A 27,838-nucleotide genomic window follows, 5' to 3' on the forward strand; every position below is an offset into this window, starting at 1 on the left:
CTAATTTTGGCCTCTGATTTGCCATTAGTGGACATTTTATATGAATGGAATCATACAGTGTGTGTCTTCTTAGCATGATGTTTTCAAGGTTATCCATGTTATAGCATGTATCAGTACTTCATTCCTGTCCAAATACCATTCCATCATATGGACATATATTTTGTTTATCTATTTACCAATTGATAGACATTTGGGTTGCTTTTACTTTTTGACTGTTATGAATAGTGCTGCTACTAACATTCATATACAACTTTTTGAACATATGTTTTTAATTGTCTTGGGTATATACATAGAAGTGAAATTTCTGGGTCATATGGTAACTCTGTTTAACTTTTTGAGGGGCTGCCAAATTGTTTTCCAAAATGGCTACACCATTTTACATTCCCGCTGACAATGTGTGAGGGTTCCAATTTCTCCACATATTCCCCAACACTTGTTATTGTCTGTCTTATTGATTACAGCCACCTTAGTGAGCATGAAGTGGTATCTCATCGTGGTTTTGATTTGCGTTTACCTAGTGACTAATGATTTTGCACACCTTTTCATGTGCTCATTGGCCATTTTTTTCTTTTTTTTTTTTTGCGGTACATGGGCCTCTCACTGCTGTGGCCTCTCCCGTTGCGGAGCACAGGCTCCGGACGCGCAGGCTCAGCGGCCATGGCTCACGGGCCCAGCCTCTCCGCGGCATGTGGGATCCTCCCGGACCGGGGCACGTACCCATGTCCCCTGCATCGGCAGGCGGACTCTCAACCACTGCGCCACCAGGGAAGCCCTCTTGCCTTTTTTTGATATGGCATTCCAACATGTAGTTTTTTGGTATTCTATTTGGCATTCTCTCAGCTTCCTGTTCTATAGTTTGGTGTTTGTCATTAATTTTGGGAAATTCCCAGTCATTATTACTTCAAATATTTCTTAGATTGTTTTCTCTCTTCTCCTGGTATTTCAGTCACATGAATATTAAACCTTTGGTAATCGTTCCACATTTCTTGGATACTGTGTTCCTTTGTTTTCATTTTTTTCCTCTTTGCTTTTCAGTTTGGGAAGTTTCTGTTAACATATCTTCAAGCTCATTGATTCTTTCCTCATTTGTGTCCAGTTTGTTCATCAAAGAGGCATTCTTCATTTCTCTCTTTTTTAAAAAATATTTATTTATTTATTTGGTTGCCCTGCATCTTAGTTGCGGCAGGCGGGCTCCTTAGTTGTGGCATGCAAACTCTTAATTGCAGCATGCATGTGGGATCTAGTTCCCTGACCAGGAATTGAACCCGGGCCCCCTGCATTGAGAGTGTGGAGTTGTAATCACTGCACCACCAGGGAAGTCCCCATTCTTTATTTCTGTTAAAATATTTTTTATTTCTAGCATTTCTCTTGGAATCTTTCTTAGAGTTTCTGTCTCTGTGCTTACGTTGCTCATCTGTTCTTGCATGTTGTCCACTTTTTTCCTTAGATCCCTTAGCATATTATTCATAGTTACTTTAGGTCTGAAATTTTTAAAACTTTGCCATATCCAACTCCAGTTCTGATGATTACTCTGTCTCTTTAAGCTGTGTTTTTTTATCTTTCAGGATGCCTTGTAATTTTTTGTTTAAACCTGTACATGATGTACTGGGTAAAAAGAACTGAAGTAAATAGGCCTCTACTGTGAAGTTTTATGTTTATTTGGCTAGGAATTAGGCTGTGTTTACTGTTTGCTGTAGCCGTAGGTGTCAGAGGCTAAATTTTCCTCTGGTGACCTTGTTTTTGTCTCTTCTGTGTCTTCGGGTTTCTATAAAGACTTCTTCTTAAATAAGGTCTGAGACATGCAATTCTTTCCATTGTAATCCCCTGTTATTATATAGAAGTCCTATAGATGTAGTGGTAAAGTTTAAGGGGAAGGGATGCATTCTATAGACCTATGATTGGACTTCAGTCTTTTAGCAAACCTGTACCCCTGGGCTGTAACCTTACAAATTATTTCTCAGTTTACTCCCTCTGGTGAGATGAGAAGACTGGAGTTGGTTATTTCCCTTATGCCACATGAAGGGGCTGGTGTTTTTCTTTCCCTGTGTGGGAGACTGGACCAGGCCTCAATTGGGTATTTCCGTTCTCTTGGTTGTTAGGCTTTGGTAAAATCTCAGTAAAATAGTTTCTCTTGAAGACAGGCCTTTTTAAGGATAACAGTATTCTCTGGGTATATTTCAAAATGGCTACCATTGTGGTTGGAAAAGATACTTGATATGATTTCAATCTTCTTAAATTTGTTGAAACGTTTTGTGGCTGAAAACATGATATATCCTGGAGACACTTGGTCATGTTGTGTAATCCCCGTAATGTTCTGTTAGATTAGCTGCTAATATTTAGTTGTGGACTTTTATATCTGTATTCACAAGGGTTATTGGTCTATAATTTTCTTTTCTTGTGATGTCTTTATCTGGCTTTGATATCATAGTAATGCTGACTTCATAGAATGAGTTCAGAAGTTTTCCCTTGTTTTCTATTTTTTGAAAGAGTTTAGAAGAATTGGTGTTAATTGTTCTTTAAATATTTGGTAGAATTCACCAGTGAAGGCGTCTGGTCCTGGACTTTTCTTCGTTGGAAGGTTTTTGATCACTGATTCAGTCTCTTTACTTGTTATGAGTCTATTGAGATTTTCTATTTCTTCTTCAGTCTACATCATTTGTGTGTTTCTAGAAATTTGTCCATTTCATCTATGTTTTCTAATTTATTGGTGTATAATTATTCATATTATTTTCTTATAATCCTTTTCATTTTTGTCATGTTGGTAATAATGTCTCCACTTTCATTTCTGATTTTATTTTCATCATCTCTCTTTATTAGTTTAGCTAAAGATTTGTCAATTTTGTTGATATTTTCAAAGAAATAACTTTTGATTTCATTGATTCTATTGTGTGTTATTGTACTTATCTCCATTCTAATCTTCATTATTTCTTTCCTTCTGCAAACTTTGGGTTTATTTTACTCTTCTTTTCCTATTTTCTCAAGGTGTAAAGTTAGCCATTTGCAGCTTATAGATTTCCCTGTGAGCGCTGCCTTCACTGCACCCCAGAAGTTTTGGGGTGTTATATTTTTGTTTTTAATCCTCTCTGTTCTGATTTCCCTTGTGATTTCTTCTTTGAACCTTTGGTTATTGAAGAGGGTGTTGTTTAATATCTATATATTTGTGAATTTTCCAGACTTCCTTCTATTACTGATTGCTAATATCATGCCATTATGGTTGAAGAAGATACTTTGTATGATTTGTACGATTTTATGATTTTAATCTTTTAAAGTTTATTGAGACTAAATTCTTGGCATAACATAGTATCTATCCTGGAGAATATTCCACGTGCACTTGAGAAGAATGTGAATTGTGCTCTATAGTTTGGACTGTTCTATACATGTCTGTTATATCTATTTTGTGTATAGTGTTGTTTAAGCCCTCTCTATCCTTATTAATCTTCTATCAGAATTTTGTATCCATTATTGAAAGTGAGGTATTGTAGTCTCCAAGTATTATTGTTGAACTGTCTATTTCTCCCTTCAATTCTGTCAATGTTTCCTTCATATATTTTGGGAGTTGTTTGTTTGCTGTATATGTGTTTATAATTGTTATATATTCTTGATGAACTGACACTTTTGTGAATATATAATGTCCTCCTTTGTCTTTTGTAACAGTTTTTGACTTACGGTCTGTTTGTCTGAAATTAGTATAACCACCCAAGTTCTCTTCTGGTTACTATTTGCATGGAATACTTTTTCATTGTTTTATTACTTTCACCTATTTGTGTCTTTTTATATTGTTGAGTGTTGAATTTTGTTGTAATCCTTTAATGATTACAACATTAAATAAGAAGTCTGCCATCACTTTTATTGTTGTTCTACTGCATGTAATATGCATGTTTCTTTGGCTGCTTTTAAGACCTAATTGTTATATTTAGTTTTTAACAGTTTGACTATGATATGCCTAGGAGTGGTCCTTGTATTTCTGCTGCACTATTTATAAAGAGACAAATACTAGTAACAACTCAAATGTCTTAAGAATTTGAGAATAGCTAAATATTCATTGATACAATGGAGTGGCATTGAGTAAATATGTAGATTATATTGGTACAAGATAAAGTATATATGAAATAAAGTTTAGTAAAAAGTAGAATGTATATATATACAAAGATTTGAAAAAGGAAAAATGTTTATACAAGAAACATAAATTTAATAGAGTTATGTAAGTAGTTTTTTAAGGTAAAAGTTTTCTTCCTCTGAAAACCTATTTTTTATAACAGATTTTTGAGATATAGTTCACATATCACAAAATTTTCCCATGCAAAGTATACACTTAAAGTATACAATCTAATGGTTTTGAATATGTTCATGGAGTTGTTCAACCATCGCCACAATCAATTTTAGAAAAAGTTTACCACCCCAGCAAGAAACCCCATACCTTGTAGCAGTTACTTACCATTCCCCCAACACCCACAGCCCTAGACAACCACTGATTAACTTTCTCTCTCTGTGGATTTGCCTGTTCTGGACATTCTACATAAATGGAGTCATACAGTGTCTAGTGTTTTCTGACTGGCTTTTTCACTTAGCATAATGTTTTCAAAGTTTATCCATGGTGTAGCATGTATCAAAACTTTCTTTTTTATTGTTAAGTAATGTTCCAATGTTATCATTTTTATATCATAATTAACATTATAGTAAAGCCTTTTAGGGTAGATTCCCTAATATGGAATTAGTGGATTAGAGGAAATGAACCTTCATTTCCTATTGTATTTCAGTCTTATTTGTCTATATACCTCAAAAGACTACATCAGTAATGTGATTTTACATTAAATTCCTGGAAACACAAACATTAAAGAGAAAATCCTTTGATCACTGCTCTCTCCCACTCCACTCCTCACCCCTTGGGCCTCTTCCTCTACTTTCTACCCCTAGAAGCAGCCATTATCCTGAGTTTGGTACATATCCTTTCAACTCATTTTTAAAAAGTCTCTCCTTCCCCTATCTCTGTCCATATATGCATATGTACAGACACATTTTAAGGGTTTTTAATTACATGTTATATGGAGGTTAATGAATCCATTGTGATGCCTGCAACACAAATCCCTATGTGCATTATTAAATAGAACAAAAACTAATTATTATCACTTCTATCCTTTCCATTAATATTCATATCATATAAATAAACCATGGTGTAATGGGAGATCTGAATCCCTATAATGACTCTAATAGCCATCCTAATAATTCATCCCATGCCCTCAAGATAACACCATACTGTATTTCAGGAGGCTATTTTAATTTCAAGGAAGGGAAACAGGATTAATTTCAAGGGGCTGCAGATTCTGTGTGGGACCAAAGCACTCAATTTGATTATAGATTTGATAATTGATTAACTCATTCTTAAACTCCAAAAGTGATATCTAAATTACTATATAATGGGAGTAGACAATTAAATCGACCATTTAAAAAGTGGAACCTTGTGAACTAACCCAAATATTTAACAGGCACTCTGCTGGTATTTGGTTTCATAGGAGAAAATATTTGATTATTTAGGTTTGGAGGAGGACTCTGGCATTATCCAGCAGTCAGAGTGACTGATCAGGTATAACAGGTTTCCTGGCTGCAGTATGAAAGCTAGATGACCATGATTTGTTACTCAAATCTCTTGATTTTTTTTTTCTGGAAATGATTTCTCTTTATACAAAATACCTGGTGGCAGCACATATCATTCATATTTTCATGTAGTTGAGTCTGAATTTCTCATGTTTCCTGGGCCTTCTTTAAACTCTGAGGATTAAGATACCATCTCAGGTAATCTTAAGGCAAAGGCCATTTGATTATTTTTCTTGGCAGCTGGATCTGCAACTGTCTTAAACTATCTTAAGAAAAACTAGGGAAAGGACTGAATAATAAGACCCCAGGGCTTCCCTGGTGGTGCAGTGGTTAAGAATCCTCCTGCCAGTGCAGGGGACACTGGTTCAATCCCTGGTCCGGAAGATCCCACATGCCGTGGAGCAACTAAGCCCGTGTGCCACAACTACTGACCCTGTGCTCTAGAGCCTGCGAGCCACAACTACTGAGCCTGCATGCCACAACTAATGAAGCCCATGCACCTAGAGCCCCTGCTCTGCAACAAGAGAGGCCATGGCAAGAGAAGCCCATGCACCTCAATGAAGAGTAGCCCCTGCTCGCCGCAACTAGAGAAAGCCTGTGCGCAGCAATGAAGACCCAACATGGCCAAATATAAATAAATAAAATAAATTTATAAAGAAAAAAAAGACCCCATACCAAAATTATTTTTAAAGTTTCAAAATTTTAGTTCACTCTATTTAAAAACTGCCTATTTAAATGCTGCCTTTTTAGATCACTCTACCACTAAATCACTCATGCTAAAATATTATATTGCCTTTTTAGAAGATGAGAAAGCAGTGCTACCATTTTTTTTCAGTTCGTTTTGAATTAGAATTTAGTAGGAATATCAGACAGATACTAGTTGCAGCACTTACCTATATTCTAGCTCCTCTTCCCCATTCCTTATGGAGACCTACTCAGTAAATGGAGTTGGACATTTACATAAAATAGCAAGTGAGGAATGAGCAGAAGCACTGTGCTCGTGTAGTACCCACACTAAGACCTTTGAGGCAGTGAGAAAAAACAAGATGTGCAGTAAGCCTAATTCAGTTTGGATTTATTTTGTATGCTTAATGATTAGTGTAAAAGAACTCTGCCCATTTTAGCTTATAATTAGCATCCACAACCCCTTTTTCACAGAGCTGTAACCTTAATTTTTTTTTAAAAAAGAACATCTATTATATGTCAGATTCTGGATATGGTGTTTTGTGTATCTTTCTCTCCTTGTTCAGCACTTAACAGCCTTTCCGGGAGAGTAGGTATTAGTATTATTCCCATTTTTTAGATGAAGTTCAAAGAGGTCAGGAGACTTGACCAAAGACTGACTGGCAACTGGGGGTTGGGGAGAACCATTTTGAAATCTGGAAGGTCTGCCGCCCCTTTTCTGGTCAGGCTCTAACCCAGACCTGGGTTTAAATAGCCTAGAAGGCAGTGAAGCGGGACAAATGCTGGGCTTCACTTCACTTCACTTCATGATCCACGTGCTGCAGGGCCCAGTTTTGACCATTTCTCAAACCGGTGTTGCTGGAGGAAGCCAGCTGTCTACCACGCCCTCCTTGGAACTTACCAGACTGGCCTGTTTCAGTATCTGTATGCTTATCAAGGTGCAAAGCATATTAACACAGAGCCCGGCCCTGAGGGCACCTAGGTTTTCCCACAAACGCCCCCAGAGTCCACTGTACGAGAATTGGGGAAGAATCCTGGGTGTTTATTGCTAATTACATCTCGCTCGTTGGGAGAGGCTCTTGACAGCGTTCCAAGTGGGGTTCTCGTTGACGCTGCAGACCCAGGGCAGGTTTTCTCCGGAACGCGCGTCTGGGTGTCCGCGGCGGGGTGGAGGCGGAGAAGAGGGTGCAGGAGATAGCCACAGCGAACTCACGCAGCCCCGCACGCCTTCCCCCTGCGCATCCTGCGGCGCCGGCCTCCGCGGAGGAAGGCGAGGGACAGCGGCGGCCGCAGGCTAGGCACGGGTTGCGGGCCCAGGTGCCACCGTGGGTGCCTCCTACGTCCCCACCTCCTGCCCCCGGGCTACCGGCCTGTCCCCGCCCCTCCGCCTGACTGCAGGTGAAGCAGCCAAGGCCGCTGAGTAGGTGCGTGGGGATGATCTCACCCGCGCGCTCCGCGCCAGGAGGAGGAGGAGCGGGAGCAAATCCAACTTCCGGGTAGTGAAGCCGCAAGCCACCGGCATCTTGCTTTTTCTTTCCCCTCCCCCCACTGTACCCCTCGCCTCTCCCTCCTTTCCTTTTATTCCCGGCCCCACCTGCCAAAATGAACAGCTCGGACGAGGAGAAGCAGCTGCAGCTCATCTCCAGTCTGAAGGAGCAAGGTAGGCGGGCGTGTGGCCGCCAGGTGCGGGCAGCCGCGGCCCATGGGCGGGGACGGCTCCAGGGCGCTGGCTTTGCGGTGGTGGAAGCTGGGCGGGAGGTATTGCGGCCGTCGTAGTCACCCCCGGTAGCTCCGTCACCCGTGGAAAAGCATTCTCCGCGCCCCGCGCGCTTTGGCGAGCTCGGGGCAGAGGGTAACGTGCTTTGCTTGTGCCTGGGAGTGTCGTGCCCGGCAGGGCGGGAAGCGCTACCCGTTGGTCGCTTTAGCCGGCCATGGGGGTTGAGGAGAAGGGCCAAGGATTTGGCGGGGACGAGGTCCCACGGTACCACCGTACACGCGGGGGAAGCGAGTGGGGCTGGTTATTTTGGAGAGGCGGCGGTTTAGGCAGCTCTGCTGGCCTCGCTCCCTGGCCTCGGCCCCCCCTTGCACGTTGGCGCCTGCGGCGCTGCTTGACAGCCTTTCCGAGCTTTTCATTCTGGTTTGGCCTAGTTTCTCTTTCCTTAGCAGCGAGGATTTGCAGGCCGTGGTGTGTTTTATCGCTTCCCATTTTTAGCAATTTATTTGTCAGTGAGGCAACACCCTGCCTGTGCGGGGCTTCTTGAATTAGGACTTGTCTCTGGTTCGCAGGAAAGCCATGTACATGCATTTCTGCATTGACTGATAACTAGATAAAGAACTGTTTTAATCTCTTAATAAAGAACTGTTGTAGTCAGTGATTTTCATCACTTAACCACACTTCTGAACAAAGCCAAATTAAGATCATATGTGAACCTAACACTTTTTAAATTTAAAATTATTATTACCCTGACCAAAGGTGGCCTGAGAATATGGGTCAAGAAAGAGGAACCATGCAGATTTAGGAAGTAAAAATGTGTAGGAACATATGTTTTCCTGAATAACTTGCTTTCATGGCCATATAGTGGAAGGGGCCCCGCTCTGTGGCTAATCCTGGTGTTTAATCCCAGCTCTTTCACCTCTCTTGACTTAACTCACCAACTCTGTGAACTTGGAAGAGTCTCTTCCCTTCCGTGGGTCTTATGGTTAATCAAGCCTGACCTGACTAGGCGCAAGAGCTAAACCAGATGATTTTATGAGGTCTGTCCAGTACTGTGACCTGTTGCTCCTCGAGACCACAGACATACCATTCATAAGGGTATTTTGATCCCTCTGCAGTCCACACTCCTGGAAACAAATCTCAACATGACTGTTTAGTAACTGTGTGACCTTGGGGAAATTATCAATATTTAACCTCTCGAAAATGGACAGAACACATTCCTCTCTGGTATCTAGCATCTAGAAAGTGCTGGATAAATATTAATGGCTTTTGCCTTCCCACGTACTGTCAACTCCCATCCTAGATTAGTCTAAGGTCATGAAGTCACAAGAATCAGTGAATCTAGTGGGTGGGCAACATGCCTTTATCTGGAATTTCTCAAGTGTTTTAGTGAAGGGCTGGATTTTATTAGTATTTTATTCCTGATAACACTGCCCCCGTCACCCAACATAAAGACTCTTAATTCATATTCTAGACTGTTGGAGCTTTCATTATTGGTAGTATCTGTCAGTGGATGCCAGGTCTTTTGATGGATGGTCAGTTTTCAAATAATGTTAAAATTTCAAATTTCACTTCTTTTCATTATGTATATAATTTCAAGGATAATTTAACAGTGCAGATAATCCACAAGTTATTTATATTTGATTTTGGAACACATCTCTATCTCTGTGTTGGATTTGAGACTTGAGAAAAATGGACGATTCTTAAGTTTCTGGTTCTCCAGTTATGTTGGAAAACAAACAAATCCATGCATTAGTATTTTTAGAGGATATATTTCCTCAATTTTGAGCATATCAAAGGCAATAGAACAGTTAGACTTTGAAATTTGTGTTTCTTAAAGCGTATACTTTTTTTTTAGGATATTGAGTCTGGTTACACAGGTGTTGGGGTTTTTATCAGCCCATGGTGTAATTTTTATACATTTCAAACTTGGAGCATTTGTCAGTGGATCATAGACTGTGATAGCAAGTGACTTATTTCAAGAGTATTTAATTGCTGTTTAACCTGCGGAACTAACTGGGAGGCTAGGGATTTGAGGAGGAAAACCTGGCAACTAGGTGTTTGGGCTCTTACCAATATTATGATCAATTTTGTAAGCCGGTATGTGTGATTTATTTTTAAAAGTAGACAGTACTTTTTACAGCCTGTTAACATTGTGAATAATTCCACTACTATTTAATGTGAACAAGAAGAGCCATTATCGATTAAATACTCTGCTTTTCTTTTTTTAGGCTGAGTAAACCTATTCATTTACTCCTTTGACAAATACTAGGTACCTGTCATATGTGATGCCCATGTGCTGGGCACTGGGGGAAGAGATGGTGAACCAGACAGACAAGTTTATTGTCTAGTAGACAGTCATTAATCAAATAATCATACAAATCAGTTTGTACAATTAACATTTTTTTTTCTAGGATAGATTCTTAGGAATGGAATTGTTGGCTTAGAGGGCATATATGTATAAAGTTTTGCTAGGCATTGCAAAAGTGCCCCCCTCCCCAGATGGCTGTACCAGTTCACATTCCCCCCAGAAGTGTCCATTTTCCCATGATTTGGTCAACAGTGACCAACAGCAGTCTTTACTAATTTGACAGCCTGACAGGTTGCTTAATTTTTGCCAATCTGATGAACAAAAATGGTACCTTTAAAAAATTTGTTTGACCTGGTAATTAGTGAGGTTTGAAATCTTTTTACATGTTTGTTGGCCATTTAGGTTTCATCATATCGTTTCTTCCCTGGTGTATTTTAAGTCTAAAATTTGAACCCATTCCCCAGGAGGGTGTTCAGAAAGAAGGTTGCCATCAACTCTAAATGGCAAAGCTGACAGCAGCCTTCCCTAATGTGAAGTCTTTAGTGGTGTGGTGAATAAGGTTGCTTTTGACAAAAGTTGTGAAATTTAATGACGGAGTCTGTCATAATATGAACAATCTCTAATTTATACTTAACATTCCCTAAGCTCTATGTCTTATAAATCACACCCACTTCTGAATTACTTCAAAACATTGTATGTTCCCTTCTAGTGAATGGTATAATTAGCTATATTATGTCTTTCTAGAAAGTTATATTATGTCCCTTTAAAAAAAATTAGCCAGTGTGCGATTGCTTATGTTCAAGCAGATGTTGAGGTAATGAGGTAATTCTCCTTTTGTCTTTTTTGCGGCTTTATTTTATTGGACTGATTGACATCTTTAATGCACTGAGAAATGGCAACTTGCGATACTATTTCCAATGCATATGTCCTAGCTTACTAAAGTGGACATTTTCCTTACAAAACATAATACAGTGTTCAGAATTCTGTTGGGAAATGATAGACTTAGCTCAGCATTTGTTTAAGGTACATGATTTTCTTTGTATTTCATTCAGCCCACATGCATTGAATATTCATAGCCAGGCACTGTGCTAGGCCTCAGAGATATAGAGATGGAAAAAACCTTGTCCCTGCTGGTGAGGAGTTCCTAGTTTAGAGATGGTGGTAGAGTGTCTAACTAGCCTCATTTGGGTCATGTGTTTAAAGTCCTTTGGCCAGGGAAGGGCAGGGCACCTTGATTGGCAGCCTCCACAAAGACCAATGGATTGGAGTAGTCCAAAAAAGACTGGTGTGCCACTACCAGAAGGGGGGATGCGGGCTAGAAAGACACAAACAGCAGATGTCCACTAAACTGTCATCATAATGCCATGGCATTTGGATCTTGTTGAGGAAGTTTTGAAGAGAATGATTGCCACTTAGCAAAAAGGATGTTCTAATGTAAGACCAAAACAACAACAACAAACAAATAAAAGTTAGGGCTATTCTTGGACTGACACTATTTAAAATGGTAAGATAATTGGTTTTAAAGCAAGGTAACCTCCTTTCATCTTGAGAGTTGGTATCATTTTCTCCAAGATTATTGAGCTAGTGCTTAAGGTTCACATGGAAATTTAGTCAAGTTTATTCTTAGAACAGAGTTAGTAATTAAAAGAGGCTTCCAGTGTTCCCTTGGCTTCCAGGCTAGGAAGTAGCTAGAGCATTATTTTGACAAAAGGGTCTGAAACTGCTGTCTACCAAAATGACCCTATTTATCTGGAAAAGCTGAAGCATTGTCAATCTTGGGTCCATACAAAGTCAGTCAGTAGAAAGCTGTTTGGGACTAAATGGTTGCCTTGGTGTCAGGTGCAAACCTGGCTTTACACCACTATTTTCCAAGTGTGGTCCAGGGACTAACTGTATCTGAACAACCAGGGTACATATGTACTTACTTAGTTACCTCTGAAAAGGCTGGTAAATTTATATTTCTTCATCTGGTTACATTTTTGTAAGATTTGCATGTAAAATTTTTTGCTTTTAGAACAAAGTATTACATGGATTGAGAAAACTGCACAGAATACAAATGAACATCTCAGTGAATTATTTTTAAAAAGCAAGTATGTTTCTAACAACGCTTAAATCAGAACATTTCCAGAAGCCCCTTCATAACCCCTCCAATCACTATCACCTTGCTCTTCCCAAAGATATCCAATGCCACCAAAGATAAGTTTTGCAAGTTTCTGAAATGTACATAAACGGAATCATACAGTGTGTGTTATTTGCTTCTGTCCTCTTTCACTCATTATGTGTGTGAGATTTATCAGTATTGTCCCATGTAGTTATAGTTCGTTTGTTTGCATTGCTGAGTAGTATTCCACTGTATGAACATACCAAAAAAAATGTAAGCTAATATAGTGGAGATCAGGGGTCAGCAGACTTTTTCTGTAAATGGCAGAGATAAGTATTTTAGGCATTGTGGGCCATATGATTTTTGTAAACCAGAGTATTAAAAATGCATTTTCCTAAAGTTGGTGAGCCACTGCCAAAGAGGACCCAGTTGGGGTGACCCTCTGTGAGATGGACATTCAGCATGGCCTGAGGAACTACAACTTCTAGTCAGAATTTCACTATTCACCTAACACTGCTGTTAGGTAGATCAGTCTTACTTTTGTTTTTTTAAAAAATTAAATTAAAAAATAAACATATACTCACAGAAGAAAAAAGCATATGGAGTAAAAAGTACAATTACCTGTTCCTTCTGACTCATTATTTCTCAATCTTTATTTCATTATACTCTCCAAAGGAGTCTTTTTAGACATTTTTTCCCCTCCCCATGACATTTTAATACCACTGATACTCTGCATCTTTTTGTGTACTGTGATCCTTTGGAGAGCTACAGGCCATTGTCATATCTAATATTTTTTTCCTCTTTGAGGGTGACCCGTTGATAATGCATGTTCTAACCCCATTTCCATTTCTCAAAGTTATCTACTGTTAACCTTTTGTTGTATTTCCTTCTGGAAATTGTGTTTGTATGTACATATATATTTGTCAGTTAATATATATTATAGAATTCATACCAGTACATATAGAGTTAAACCTTTAAAAATTGATTGCATAATGTTCCCTGTATGGATCTCCCGCAGGGTAGTTAATGTCCTCTGGAAAACAAACTTCTGTATTTCTATTTTTTTTTTTTATTAAAAATAATGCTTCTGGCAATAGAGAAGAGTTGGAGACATCAGTATGAACTCATGTTTAGCTTAATATAGATACCGATGGTTACATATAGAAATATTTACAGATGTGTATATACGTATTGGGTTAGTATACAGACATTTATTTCCTTGCTCTTTCAGCTGAGAGCCTAGGTGTACCAGTAACAATGAGCACATCTAGCTCCAGAACATGGCTTGTAATACCATTTTCCAGTAAAAGGAACAGGGCTCCTGGGAGAAATGGCTGATTCTAGGGCTGGAGTGACTGGGGCAAGATATATACAAGATGAGCCTGGAGTATCTTGTGGTTACTAGAAAGTAAGGAAGTGCTCAAAAAAATGAGCCCACAATGATGGGGATATGTCAAAGAGATATAAGAACCAACTGAAAGAACTTCCAATGGCCAAAGATGGAACAATTTGAACAACAAAATACTGGATTATAACCCAAAGTATAAAATAAATATTCATGAGTCCATAGTGATATAAATTAATGAGAAGAGACACATCTTCCATGTAGAACAGTTCCAAATAATTTATGTATCCTCCCGCTCAAAGGGCCGTGGAGCATAATGCCCTGCTCTGTAAGTGTGGGGTGTGCATAGTGACTTCCTTCCAAAGAGAGGACAGTATGCAAAGGGGGGTAAATAGTAACTTTAAAGTGGAGAAACCTGACAGACATTACCTCAGTTAGGTGATCTAGGTCAACTTCAATAGTGATTTAAGTCATGTTGATAGTATGTACCTTTGATGTGAGATGATGAAAATGGCACTTCACCTCTGTGGTCCTCCCCTAAAAACCTATAGCCCCAGTCTCATCATGAGGAAAACATCCCAGGTTGGGGAACATTTTACAAAATATCTGATCAGTGCTCCTCAAAGTTATCAAGTTAAGGACTTTTTTTTTTTTTTGCGGTACGCGGGCCTCTCACTGTTGTGACCTCTCCCGTTGGCGGAGCACAGGCTCCGGACGCACAGGTTCAGCGGCCATGGCTCACGGGCCCAGCCGTGAATCTAAAGTTTATAAAACCAAAATTTATTCAAAACAGTAATGCTGCTTACATCCTTTGTACACATATATCTCTGTAAGTGCAACTGTAGGAAAAATTCTGAGAAGTGGAATCGTTAGATCCAAAAAGTATGTATATTTTAAACTTTGTTGTGCTGTAGATTTTATTCTGTAGAGCTGTTAACACAGCCAAGCTTTGCTTTAAAATGTAGAAGGAACACTGCTTTTTTCTCTGCTTCCCATGTTAGCTAAGCATTTTATTTCATTTATTTTTTATTGATGTATCTAAGCATTGTAAACATTAAAACACGAGTTCTGAATTTTTTGTTTGGTGCAGTGAACAGTAATATATTAGGATCCTTTTAGTTACTTGATTCTATCTCAAATCCTCTATGGCACAAATCAGGGTATGATTCTGAGATTGAGATTATATATATATATATGTATATCTCAACATATATGTATGTACATATACATACACACATATTTATATATATATATTTGTTTTAAATACGGCTTCGAGGAGCAGTTTTAGATTACAGAAAAATTGAGCAGAAGGTACAGAGAATTCCCTCATCTTCCCCCTCCCTGCCCCCATTTTCCCTTATTATTATCATCTTGCATTAGTGTGGTACAGGTCTTAGAACTGATGAGCCAATATTGATACATTATTATTAACTAAAGTCCGTAGTTTGCATTAGGGTTTATTCTTTTTTTTTTTTTTTTTTTTTTTTTTTTTGCTGTACACGGGCCTCTCACTGCTGTGGCCTCTCCCGTTGCGGAGCGCAGGCTCAGCGGCCATGGCTCACGGGCCAGCCGCTCCGCGGCATGTGGGATCTTCCTGGACCGGGGCACGAACCCGTGTCCCCTGCATCGGTAGGCGGATTCTCAACCACTGAGCCACCAGGGAAGCCCCAGGGTTTATTCTTTATGTTGTACATTCCATGGGTTTTGACAGATGTATGACATGTACCCATCATTACATTATCAAACAGAATAATTTCACTGCTCCAAAAATTTCCTCTGTTCTACCTGTTCATCCCTCTCACCTTACCCTGGAACTCCTGGCAACTAGTGATCTTTTTACTGGCTCCGTAGTTTTGCTTTTTCCATAATGTTATATAGTTATAACTGTACAGAGTATAGCATTTTTAGATTGGCTTCTTGCATGTAGCAATATGCATTTGGGCTTCCTGCATGTCTTTTGTGCTTGACAGCTCGTTTGTTTCTCTTTCTCTGAATAATACTCCATTGTATAGATGTACCATTGTTAGTTTATCCATTCACTTGTTGGTGAACATCACAGTTGCTTCCAAGTTTTGGCAGTTAGGAATAAAACTGCTATAAACATTCATGTAGTGGTAGGGTATGGGGAAAGGGAATAGTCCTGTGATAGGGTCTCTGTTTTTAAGTGAGCCTGTGCCCCAGAGCTGTGACTTTCACAAGTGCTTCTCGGTTCCAGTTTTCCCTGTCCGTGAGACAAGAAGGCTACAGGTGCTGGAGTTGGTTTTTACCTTCCCTTTAATCTGTTAGGCTCTAATAAAATAATTTCTCTTGAGGGAAGGTTTTGTTATAAAGAACAGAATGCTCTGGGCACATTTCGTGATGGCTACTTTTCCCCTCCCCTGCCAGAAACAGTAGGGAAATTTTCTTAGTATTCACTGTGAGGACCTGGTAGTACTCCTGGAGTTAAAACTCAAAAAAGTGTTGGGGCTTCTTAAGATCCGCCCATGCCTAGAGTTTTTAACTCTCAAACTTGTTGGAACTGAGCCTCTAGCAATTTGTTAGTTACAGTTTAGATTTTTTTTCCTATCTTGGCACATGAGGGTGTTTCTGCACCTTGGCTTCTGCTCCAGTAAGTTGTGATCCTCTGTATCTGTCTGAGTGTATCTCTAATTTTTGGAGTAGTGATTTGCCCTGTGACTTCAGTTCTGTCATGGATCCAAGAAGAGTTGTTGATTTTCAGTGTGTTCAGCTTTTTTTGTTGTTGTGAGGACCAGAGTGTCGGCTTACAAGCTCCTTACATGCCAGACCAGAAACCAGACTTATATACGTATTTTAAAGTTCTCAGTTTCCTTCCTTTCTGGTGGTTAACTTGAAGTCATTAATATAGTTTGTTGAGATTACTTCTTAAGCATCATTAAATCATTAACACTGTACTGTGTGTTCTCTCAGGTGAAGAGTGAATTTCAGGTTTGCTATAATTTCTTTTAGATGAAATCTCTCACCTTTGTTTTTTGATCAGGTTTTCCAGCAGTGTTTCCCTGGCTTTTCTAATGCTTTAATTAACAACTGAGGTATAAACAACTTCTCTTTCTATCCTGGCTTTAAGAGCAGAACCTACTGGGATGTGTGCAGAAGTGAATAATGTCCTAATTGAACATTATCTGTTATGACTTATGTCCTCATACCCCATTAGTAAGAGATGTTTCAAGGCTCCATGAGCCTCAAAGATGTAAACTCAGTGGATGAGAATATACATTAGAAGATCTCATGAGGCAGTGTTTTTCTGGTTACATTTGATGGCTATTTAAAGCTTCATTTTTATTAAGTATCTTGTTGTAACCTATGATTTAAGAGGCCCTTTTAATATGGGGAGGAAAGTATGTGCTCTTTCATGATTTGTTCATGTGAAGACCTAGATCCATTCTTCCTCCTTCCTGAATTTAACACACATTTATTAAGTGCCTACAATATGTCAGGCATTGTGCTAGAAGAGGGCATCTGGATGCATAAAGACATAGTCTTCAACCTAGAGGGTTATTTCTGGTCTAGTGCTTTAGCACACTGCACAGAGTAGTGCTCATAAATGTTTTTTACATGGATGACCTTTAGGATCAGTAGACTGGTTCTGCTTCCACCATTCCTTACTGTGGGATTTGACTTTTCTATGCATTTGTGTCTTCACTTTTAAAGGGGAGATGTTAATATTTGGCTTAATTGCTCTACATCACAGATTTATATGAACCACTCATTTCATTCAACATAGGCATAGACTCTGTGCTTTGTATTCTGCTGAGTGTAAGGTATATAGCAAGGAATTGAGTGGGAGAAAAGACAAGAAAACAGACCTGTGTTCAGACAACTTATAATGTTGCATGTAGATGCTCCAGTAGAGATCTATGAACAGTATACTTTGGTAGTATATTAGAAATATAAATGCTGATTTTTGCCCCCGTTATATGGGGAGAGTTTCTTAGAAGAAATGACAGTTGAACTGCATTGAAAAGGAGGAGGTAGGGAAGATGCGGAAGGGAAGACCTTGCAGGCAGAAGGGAAAATATTTGTAAAGACACTTGGGTATGAAAGGCCTTAGAGGGTTTAGGGAAGCATTGGGACTTTGGGTATGATGGAGTGAGTGTGGTCTCTGATTGGGGAGAGGAGAGGAGAGTGGGGTTCCCAGGTTGTGAAGCTAACATCTTTGGTGGTTTTTAAACAAGAGAATGAAATAAGCAGGTTTCTTTGTTACAGTGCTAACTAGTGTCTACCTTGTAAAGAATGAACTTGGCATAGAGGGCAGCTAGAGGCTAGATGAGAGGGTTTTGCTATTATTGAGGGTCAGAAATAGGGCAGAGATACTGGTGATAGAGGAAGGGCAGATTGGAGAGACATTTTGAGATCTGAGCAGTTGATGATCCTTTGGTGGTGGGGGAAAGTGGGGAATCAAGGGTGATCCTGAGGTACTAGCTTGAGAACTAGGTAGATGATGGTCCTGTATACAGGAAGTAAGAGGTTTGGGTGAAATGGAATTGATGAGTTCACTTTCTAACATGTTGAGTTTGAGGTACTTGTAAGGTATGTGGACAGAGATGTCCAGAACTGTACTGTTCAGTACAACTTTCAGCTGCGATGGAAGTGTTCTGTGGCCACTAGCCACATGTAGCTATTGAGCACTTGAAATGTGGTGAGAGCAGGTGAAGAGCTGAATTTTAAATTTTATTTAATTTTAATTAATGTAAATGTAAGTAGCCACATGTGGCTAGTGGCTACCATATTTGACAGTGCAGGTCTAGACAGTGTTGGTTGGAAATACTGATCTGGAGCTAATGCTAGGATAGGGTGGTTAAGCTTCCTGGGTCTGAGAGGTTTTCAGGGGCACTGGACTCTAAAATGCTGAAACTGCAGAAGGCCCAGGCAAGTTGATTGTTGCTCACCCTAGCCAGAGGTGTTATTGGCCTGTAATTCTGAACTTTAGTTGTCATGTTTCTCAAACAACTAAGTCTACTCAGCTGCTTCCTGGGGTGGCTGTGTCATGGTTTGCAGCTTGTAAAGAAAATTCTCTTTCTTGGCATTAGTGGGTTAGAATATAGAACCAGCATGATTCTTGAAGCACATGCTTTGCCTGCTATTCTCCTTGTTTTCTCCACATTTTCCTTTTTCTTCCATTCTATACTCCTATGTAGTGAGTCCCCTCTTTGGTTGCACATTAAAATCACCTGGGGTGCTTACCTCTTAAAGAAATACGGATGTCCAAGGTCCACCTAGTTAAATGAGAATCTTGGGTTGGGGGTGAGTGGAGAGGAGGCTAGAGAGCTGTAGGATTTAAAAGCTCCCCTGGTGATTCTAATGTGCAGCCAGGATTGAAAAGTACAGCTTCAGACATGCTTCCACTTCTTTGCCACCTTCTTTTTTTACTACAACAAACTACAGTTGATCTTTAACCCCCTCTCTCCTCCTTTTCTTTGGTGGAAGGTAGTAGTACTTAGGATTTCAGAGATTTCTGCTCTGCCATCTTTCAGGCCATGTATCACCGAAGTAAGCCTGAGACTGAAGGCATTAGGGAGCAGCCTGATCTCTTGCTGTATCAGTAATGATAACCTTTGTTTAACATGCATTCAGCATTTAATATGCCTAAGCACTCTTGTTGCATGTTAGCTCACCTACTCTTAATAAGAACACTATGAGAGATGTACAGTTATTATTCCTATTTTCCAGATGAGGAATCTGAGACGCAGAGAGTAACCAGTTTGCCCAAGGTACCTGACTAAGTTAAGTGCTTGGACTGCACTTTTAAATTGCTGTGCTGTGTGACTTTACAGTATAGTGAACTATGCTGTATCTGTAAATGCAAGGGATGAAGTCTTCCCAAGCTGCAGATGTCTTTCACATGACAGAGAATTGGTCAAAATCATTTCTTCTTTTTTTATTAATTCAAAATTTGGAGGATCTCTCTCATTAAATCGCTTGAGTTTCACAGCTTATGTTAAAAAGTTTTGAAACTGTGAGCCAGCTGTAAAACGATAAGGCTTTCTCTGTGACCCTTTGGCATTGCCAAAAGAGAAGTAGCTGAATAACATAGGTCATTATAGTTTTTACCAGTTTTGCTAAAGATGCGGTTACACGTTTTCACTATGATATATGTGAATATTGTTTAGGGCAGTAATCTTGGTTTTTTTAAATTCAAAGAAATAAAAATATAAGTAAATATTTTTCGTTTATGCCCAGTTCCCCAACTGCCCCTTCCCACTACCAAATGGTTGAATTCTTCCCATACTTTTCCTCTCCTTTCCCTGTACTTGGCTTCATTTTTTTTTTTTTTTTAAGTTGCTTACAGTCACGGAAAGCATATTTTCTGTGGTTTCCATTAAGATATGATAGGTAAAGATTCATGATTAATGCTTTTCATAAAGACCCAGTAATTGGGAGTCTATAGTGTTTCGCCTGGATTCTGTTGGCATTATAATGGAAGAACAGTGTCGGTATTTTTAAAAAGGCCTTCATAGCCATTATCTGGTGCTTTAAATAGAAAAAAAAAATTTCTTACTGTCTTTTTTTTTTCTGTATGTCTGTAAAGTAGGTCATCAGGAATAGAGTGGTAAATCAATTTTGATTTTTCAACTTTATCTAAAGATACTTTTAAATGTCAAGTAAACGAAAGCAAAGTCTCTCAATAAAGTATTTATTTTTTGAAACAATATTAGATGTAGTAATAAGATTTGGGACCATGACCATAGACTACCTAATGATGTAAGTGCGTATTTTTAGAATCTCTTAGTTCATGTTTCTTTTTGTTAGAAAAAGGAAGGGGAGGGACATTTTATTGAATTTTCAGAACCGAGGACAATATATTTCATACTCATTGGTTGGGGTTTGTCTGATGGAGGCTGATAAGGAGCTGGTGTGCAGAGGGCTTCATTCTGTGATCAGTCAAATCTTTTCTGTTGAAACTGTAATGATTTTTTAAAGGGCTGTATCTTTACATGTGTACATTTAGCTATCTTATGGGCTACCTAATTTTCAAAGATTAGAAAATTTTTTTCAAAAAAAAGATTCTTTTTTGAGTGTGGCTTCAATAAAATGTCCATTAATTCTTATTTAGATGGTTATGAAGTGCTGATAAAACTTCGGGCCATTGATGGTATAGTCTCATAAATATTTGTTTATTTGAATTGGATTTTAAGATTTCGGTCCGGTCATCATAGTAACTATTCTAAACCCTTCAGATCCCTGTTGAAAGGAACAGCATATACTTTACCATCTGAATTGTTTTGGCGGTATTCTCTGCTCCAGTGGTTAGAATCATACACTTTGGAATTAATGACCAGATTATATGGAATGTTCTTGAAACCACTGGTTTCAGATTTTTAATTGATATCTTCAGGTTCTTCATAGAAATAGGAAGCTCTGTTTGTCTTTTTTTTGTTTTTAAAGAAAAACTTAGCTTTTTGTAGATAAATCCCAATGAAATTTTTTTAAAGTAAAAGTATAAAAATCCAAACTTGATTATTGTCTGGCTGTCTGGTGCCAGTCAAAATGCTGGTCTGGGAGTGGGCAGTGGTTCTGCTGGGTCCACCTTAGACATTCTGCTCCATCAATAGTCCTAAATCAGTCTCTTTCTTCCCACCATATGCTCTAAATGGCACATTCTCAACTGTGAGGCTATCTAAAAATGGTGCTTTGGCTAAGAGATGAATGTGGGAGTTCAGTTTGCTTTTCTGGCAGTGGAGGATTTTAAGTAGAAAACTGCTGCTTTTCCCACATAGCTGGAAATAGTTCCAGATAATTCACATATTTTTCTAATTTAGTGAAATGAATCTGGCTGGGATCTGGTCATGGCTTGGTGGTTGATGATCTTGCAGTGCCTGAAAATAGTTCTTAGCTGAATGCTCATAGCAGAAACTTTCCCCTGTGGATAAAGAAGATATGTGACATTGAGTTTATTTTCTGGAGGCTAATCTTAAATAAACCTGTGATTATAGCACCACAGACTAATCTTGCTGGAAGGAACTTCAGGGACACCAACCTGTCACAAGTGCTGAACATCAAAGATGAGAAGTGACTTGTCATAGGCACTTATGGCTCATAGGTCTTCCTAATAACCCAGGAGAACTGAAATTCGGCTCCGTGGGCTCACATCTGCTCTGGTCTCTTCTTATTCCTTATTCTTAAAAGCAGGAGCCCTTCTTCTGTGGCCTCTTCTCCACCCCACCCAGAACCTTGTAAATAGACAATAGGGGTTAGTTGGGTTCCCAGGTTTTCCCATAGTAAACTTTTGATAGCATTATAACATTGCTTTCCTTTTTTTCTTTTAGCAATAGGTGAATATGAAGACCTCAGAGCAGAGAACCAGAAGACAAAGGAGAAGGTTTGTACTTTACCCTTTCTTTCCTCTCTTACTTGTGTAAAAGCCTAGACAGCATGGTGCATTGTTCTGCCACCAGTTTCAGTTAAATGCGAATGAGAGTGTTTTTTTTAATTTCTTTTCTCCTGCATGTGTGGTTCAGGCTAATATCAACTCCAGGCTCCAGATGGTAAAGAATAGCAGGCATGCCACAGTGGGCGCTGCTCTGGGAGATTAACTACACGGCTAAATGTGCAGCAAGGCACCAAGCCAAGCAACTCAAGCCCCCAAGAATTGTACTTTTTCCAGCAGTCAGATTTGGGATTCTAGTGATGGAATTGAAGGCCTGAGACATTTACCTTTTGGGTTGAGACATATTAGATCTGGAGAGAACTCTTTGGAATTAGTCATTGGTGTTTAGCTCAGATGCTTTCCTAAACCCTTTGTATGTTTGCTTCCTCTAAGTGTATGAATAATCTGTTGGAAGTTGAAAAACAACCAATGTGAAGATGGTGAAGCGTGGTGAATATTTTCCTGGGCTCTGGCAGTTTTATTTTTTAACGGTTAAATAATTAAATTCTACTTACCTTTATGTCTCTGGACATATCCATTTAAGATTCATGAGTGTTTTGTTTTGTTTTGTTTTGTTTTGCTGTACGCGGGCCTCTCACTGCTGTGGCCTCTCCTGTTGTGGAGCACAGGCTCCGGACGGACGCGCAGGCTCAGCGGCCATGGCTCACGGGCCCAGCCGCTCCGCGGCATGTGGGATCCTCCCAGACTGGGGCACGAACCCGTGTCACCTAGCATCAGCAGGCGGACTCTCAACCACTGCGCCACCAGGGAGAAGCCCCATGAGTGTTTTTTTAACATATATCTTTTTTTCCCTATAAGTTTAGGGAAGGGACATACAGAAGGGAAGGCTAAAGAAAGTAGAGGGACTGAGTAGAAAATGAAAAGGAGAGAGAGGGGGAACTGTCCATTATTGTTATTTAGATATAAATGAAACTTATTTTAAAAATTTTAAATTTCTATTTTTAGAAATTTGTTTGATAGACCAGATATTTCAAAGCATAACATCCATGGTGGAAAATTAATAAGACAGGTCCTTCGTGGTTATGAAAGAAGGTACACATCATTATGCAACCTTGTCTTTAAAATTTCAGAGTAAGAGCTGTAATGAAAATTGGCAGTGAGCTAAATATTTGTAAAACTTGTGGCACGTTTGTGGGTATTTATTGAACTCTTAAAAATCATATTTAACTTTTTTACTTGTATTAATTTGCCACCTATATAGATGTTGGTGTGGTGGTATTAATGATAAGTCCTCTAGTTCAAAGCACATTATAATAGATTTTTAGATCGTTATTTTTCACCCACGTTTCATGCTCCTTTGCTCATTTGTAAATATTATTTGTAAATATTATTTTTGAAATAAAATTTTTATTTAAAAATTTATTTATATTTGAAATTTTAAGTATCTTCCCTTCCTTTCACTAGGCAATTCAGGGAATGGTGGGTGGGGTGATGAGAATATCTGTGATAGAAGGTGGCTGGTACATGCGTCTCTAATATGGTAAGGAGGTCACATAATACAGTTTGACAAGATTTCTAATTCTAACATAACCACACAAAATCACAGATGTCCCGAGGATGCCAACAGGTGGGGAGTATATGCTTAGATCTTGGGTCCCTGTTGTCCCATAATTTTAAAGCAAAGCTAATGGGTGAAGCTTATGCCAGATAGCTTGAGTCTTTTTCCGTAAGATACCCAGCCATCTTCCAGCTCTAGGAGAAGGAGCCAAGACGTTATCAGTCAATTGAGTCTCTTCCATATATGTTCCTGGTCCAAGGGGGGAAGAGCAAAACAAGTTGGAAGGGTTAATTCAGGAGAACTCCTTGGTTTAACCTGGAAGATAGGAGGAGGGAAAGCAAACAAGTGTCTTCATTTGATGAAGAAAGAAGGATATAGAAGAATGTGAATAACATAAGAGGAAAAAGTAAATTTTTTGTTTTCTCTTATCCTTCTTTAATCCTTGCTTACTTGTAGACCTAGCATTGCCCTAAAGATAGTAGATGTTCTATAAACATCCGTTATTAGTGATGATGATGGTTGTTTAACTGCGAGCCACTTTCTGCAGTGAGTTTTTATGTGAACCATCTGTTATACAAGTGAATTGTAGGTAAGATGCATTTGGCAAAACAAGGATTAAAAATTACCTTAGCCCATTACCTGTTTACATGTTTCTCTACACAGAGTATGTCCTGATACTTTTGTAACATCTGTATTGACGTGCTTCTGTACTTATTCTTTAAAGATAACTATTAACAGAAATGGGAAGAAAAGAAATGAAAGCAATATGGAATGCTGTGTGGTTGGGTAAAACAAAATAGGATGGTTTTAAGTTTACCGCACTCTGTTTATCTTGTGTTAAAAGACTAGTAGGCTTATTACTGCAGATTTTTCCCCGAATTGGGGGCTGTATTACAAAGGAGGGAAGCGTATAATAAAAGCCTTTTTAATACAGCACAGAATGAGTAAAAGCAGCTTTAGTTCTGGAGGTGGTAAATGGAGAACACCATTTTCTCTGGCAAAGCATTCTCTGTGCCTGGCTGTGTGAGCTTTGTCCAGTCCCCATCAGCAAATATTCATGGCCATTCTTACCTCGTGACCCCACACAAGTTCAGTTAAATCAGTCAAGGATAGGAATCTAAAGTAAGAGTCTTTTGCCATAGTTAATTTGATGTGGGGAAATTTTGCAGAAGTGTAAGCGACCAGAAAAATAAATGGCAAGTTTTTTCCTTCTGTGTGTCCACATTAAGTCTAAACATCTTTGTTGTCAGGTCATGAACCTTATCAATGGGAAGAGACAGTGGGTGTGATTCCTTTGGGTAGATCTTTTTATGCCCTGTTTAGAATCTCCTCTGTTGAGACAAGTGGTAGGACATGAATTTCCTCAGAACAGGCGGTTGCTTAAGAGACTGTTTTTTTAAGCAGCTACTGTGTCATGTACATTCCCTTATCTCCCTTATCTGATGCTCCAAACAACCCTGTGCCAGCTCTGTTTCACAGAAAACAGGACCTCAGGGCTTAACAGAGTCTAGATTCAGACAGGGTATTCTAACCAAAAATACTCATTTTGAAGCAGGTAAACCTAGGGGATCTAATTGACTTTTTCCCCAAAGGTCTTGGTTTTATTCTTAATTTTTTATTGTTAGCCCATGAATTTTCCACAGCAAATTATCAGACTCAATACTTTTCTAGATCGTTTGTCTTCATCATCTATTGGTTTGTATTTAAAAACTGAAAGTTAAATATCAAATCAGTCTTACATCAGAAAAATTCTCGCGTGCGTGTGCCTCTGTGTGTGTGTTTGTATGCGCGCGCGCACATGTGTATAGATTCTGACATAATGCATTCCAAGGGTAAGAGTAGGAGATTTGGGAGAGTGGGCCAGTGTTTTAATGATCTTTTCCTTTGCAGTTCTCCCTTTTTAAGAACAATATAACGCTGATCATTTTGTGGTTTTTATCAATGTCTTTGAGGATGGAATCAGGATCTGAGTTGATAAGGAAAACTTTTTGCTGAATGCCTTCTGAGTACTGGGATATAAAGAAAGATGTACGAAGGTCCCACTCTAGAATAAAACTACTCTAATGAGGGATGCAGGCAAGTTGACAAATAACTGTGATAAATTGTACATATAAGTGAATGCTTAGAGTTTAGGGGTGGGATGGGAAAAGAACAAAAAGACAAGGTTCCTACTCAATTCCATGTGACTAACTCTTATCTCTTAATGCTTGGATTAAATGTGGCTTACTTTTTTTCAAAGTCTTCTTTCTCTCACAAGCAGAATTGTCGCCTCTTTGTAATGAAACATCTGTATATTTCTTATGCACTTACCACATTTTATCAACCAAAATTCATTATCAAAATATTATATAGGGTACATGTAAGATATCTGGGTTGGATTAAAGTGTAAAAGCTTCAGTTTTGTTTTTTTTAGACATCAAGATAGGTGGAGATTATGGAAAGGGTGCTACTTATTTTTTGCCCAGTTTCTAAATAGCATTATCAACAATATGTTAAAAAGTGAGAAGGCCTATCACATTGAAGTCAACAACCCTTCCAAATTATTTTTGGGGTAAAAAAAAATAGAGGACTTGTATATTTTGAAGTCAACCAAATGAAGTTTTACTCTGCTTGTGAAGCAATCATCATATTTAAATGTGTTAGTCATGCTTCTACAATTGAAGGGCATTCTCTTATGACTCATTCAGGATCTTTGTCATAGCTGTTTGTGGTTTTTTTCCTATATGGGGGGGCAAAGCTTTTTTGAGCTTTTAATGGAATAGCTTTCACATTTCTCAGAGTGGTGGGGGCAATGTGGAGTGTGCATAAAAAGAAGGAAATCTGTAGAATAGAAGAATGTCTGCCTTTGAACAGTAAGTATTTATGTTTAATTCTATGTTCCGAGATCGAGTTTTGAAATGAATAAATGTTTAAGTGGCTGATTAGAAGTCGTTTGGGTGAGCTACTGTAACACTGCATCAGGCGGTTCTGTCAGCTTGCCAGGAACAATGAATGAAAAGGGAATGAGACAGACACTTTCCAAGACTTAGGTTTCAAGAAGCAAGATAGATGATACTGTTTGCATCTTGGCTCAGTTGTCTATTGTTAAAATTTCTTCATCTTTTGTAAATTTCAGAGGTGAAGGTCCCAAAGTATTTTATTTAAAAAAAAATCAGTAAAGAAGCCACTTTAAAGAGCAAGATATGCATCCATTATGCTAACTGTTCATGCATAATACATTCACATACATGCAGTTTCTTTAGAGCAGAGTGGCAAGTGGTTGTGCCAGAGAAAAAGTAATTACTTAGCAGTTTGAAAGTGAAAATGAGTCTCTTATTAACAGCAATCTATCCAGAAACAAAGAGCAAGGATCTCTGTTCTGATGACATGTGTTTCCATCTAACACACAATACCTAGAATTTGGAGAATGCTGTAAGACAGCTTTAGGGGACAGCTACTACTTTATTGCCTGTGAAAATTGGAGGGAAAGAACTTTGAATTGGAAGAAAGAACACTACCGAAAGAGAGTGAAAAGAATTCCATCCTAGTGGGAATGATTTAATTTATTGTGTTCTTTAAGGATAAGCACAGCTGAGTTCTAGCCAAACTTACATAGGTAGAACAATAGAATTGTTGAGTTTTACTAAAAATGATTTGATGGTCCTCGAACTGCATCACCAAATATTCTAAAACAGGTAAATATGGACAATTCTGATGCTTTGCCTGTTTAAACTTTTAAATATTGTAACTGGACATAAAAGGAATGAAGTTCAAGACAAATAAGTAAAAAATGATGTGGAGTTGAGACCTTTTCAGACTTAATGTTGTAGCCTCTGCTGTATGTTCCTGTAGTGCAGTACTTCTCTCATTATGGCAAGTGTTCTTATAAATTGCTTGTTTCACTGTTGATCTTTCTTGGTTGATCATAACTTTTGTGAGAGCACATTGCCTGTTATGTTCCCCACTGTATTTTCTCTGCTTAACATAGCACCTGTATGAATAATTTGTTCAATACTTGGAGGAAGGAAATAAAGGCATTCAGTGATTACAGTAGATGCCTGCTTAGAAGTCTAATTCAGTCAACTGTACGGTAGTTGTCTTTGTGTAGATTGCCTACTCTGTTGCTGTCCTGTGTATGCAGTGCATGTGTGTACTTCTTGGGCCCCACACTGGCCTTTCTGTAGGCTGGCAACTCTTTGTTGCATTT

General features: G+C 38.8%; 1 protein-coding gene across 2 annotated transcripts in view; it reads left to right on the forward strand.

The window, feature by feature from the left end:
• Positions 1 to 7,810: 7,810 nt before the first annotated feature.
• The window catches only part of SHTN1 (shootin 1), a 100,660-nt gene continuing 80,632 nt past the window's right edge, over positions 7,811 to 27,838 (forward strand). For both annotated transcript variants that reach the window (XM_082854652.1, XM_082854653.1), the window contains exons 1-2: positions 7,811 to 7,936; positions 22,033 to 22,085. In XM_082854652.1, coding sequence (XP_082710778.1) covers positions 7,879 to 7,936; positions 22,033 to 22,085 — 111 coding nt within the window. In that variant the 5' untranslated portion in view covers positions 7,811 to 7,878. The remainder of the gene's footprint in view (positions 7,937 to 22,032; positions 22,086 to 27,838) is intronic.

Source organism: Leucopleurus acutus, assembly GCF_964270905.1.
Source record: "Leucopleurus acutus genome assembly, chromosome: 14".
Taxonomy (NCBI): domain Eukaryota; kingdom Metazoa; phylum Chordata; class Mammalia; order Artiodactyla; family Delphinidae; genus Leucopleurus; species Leucopleurus acutus.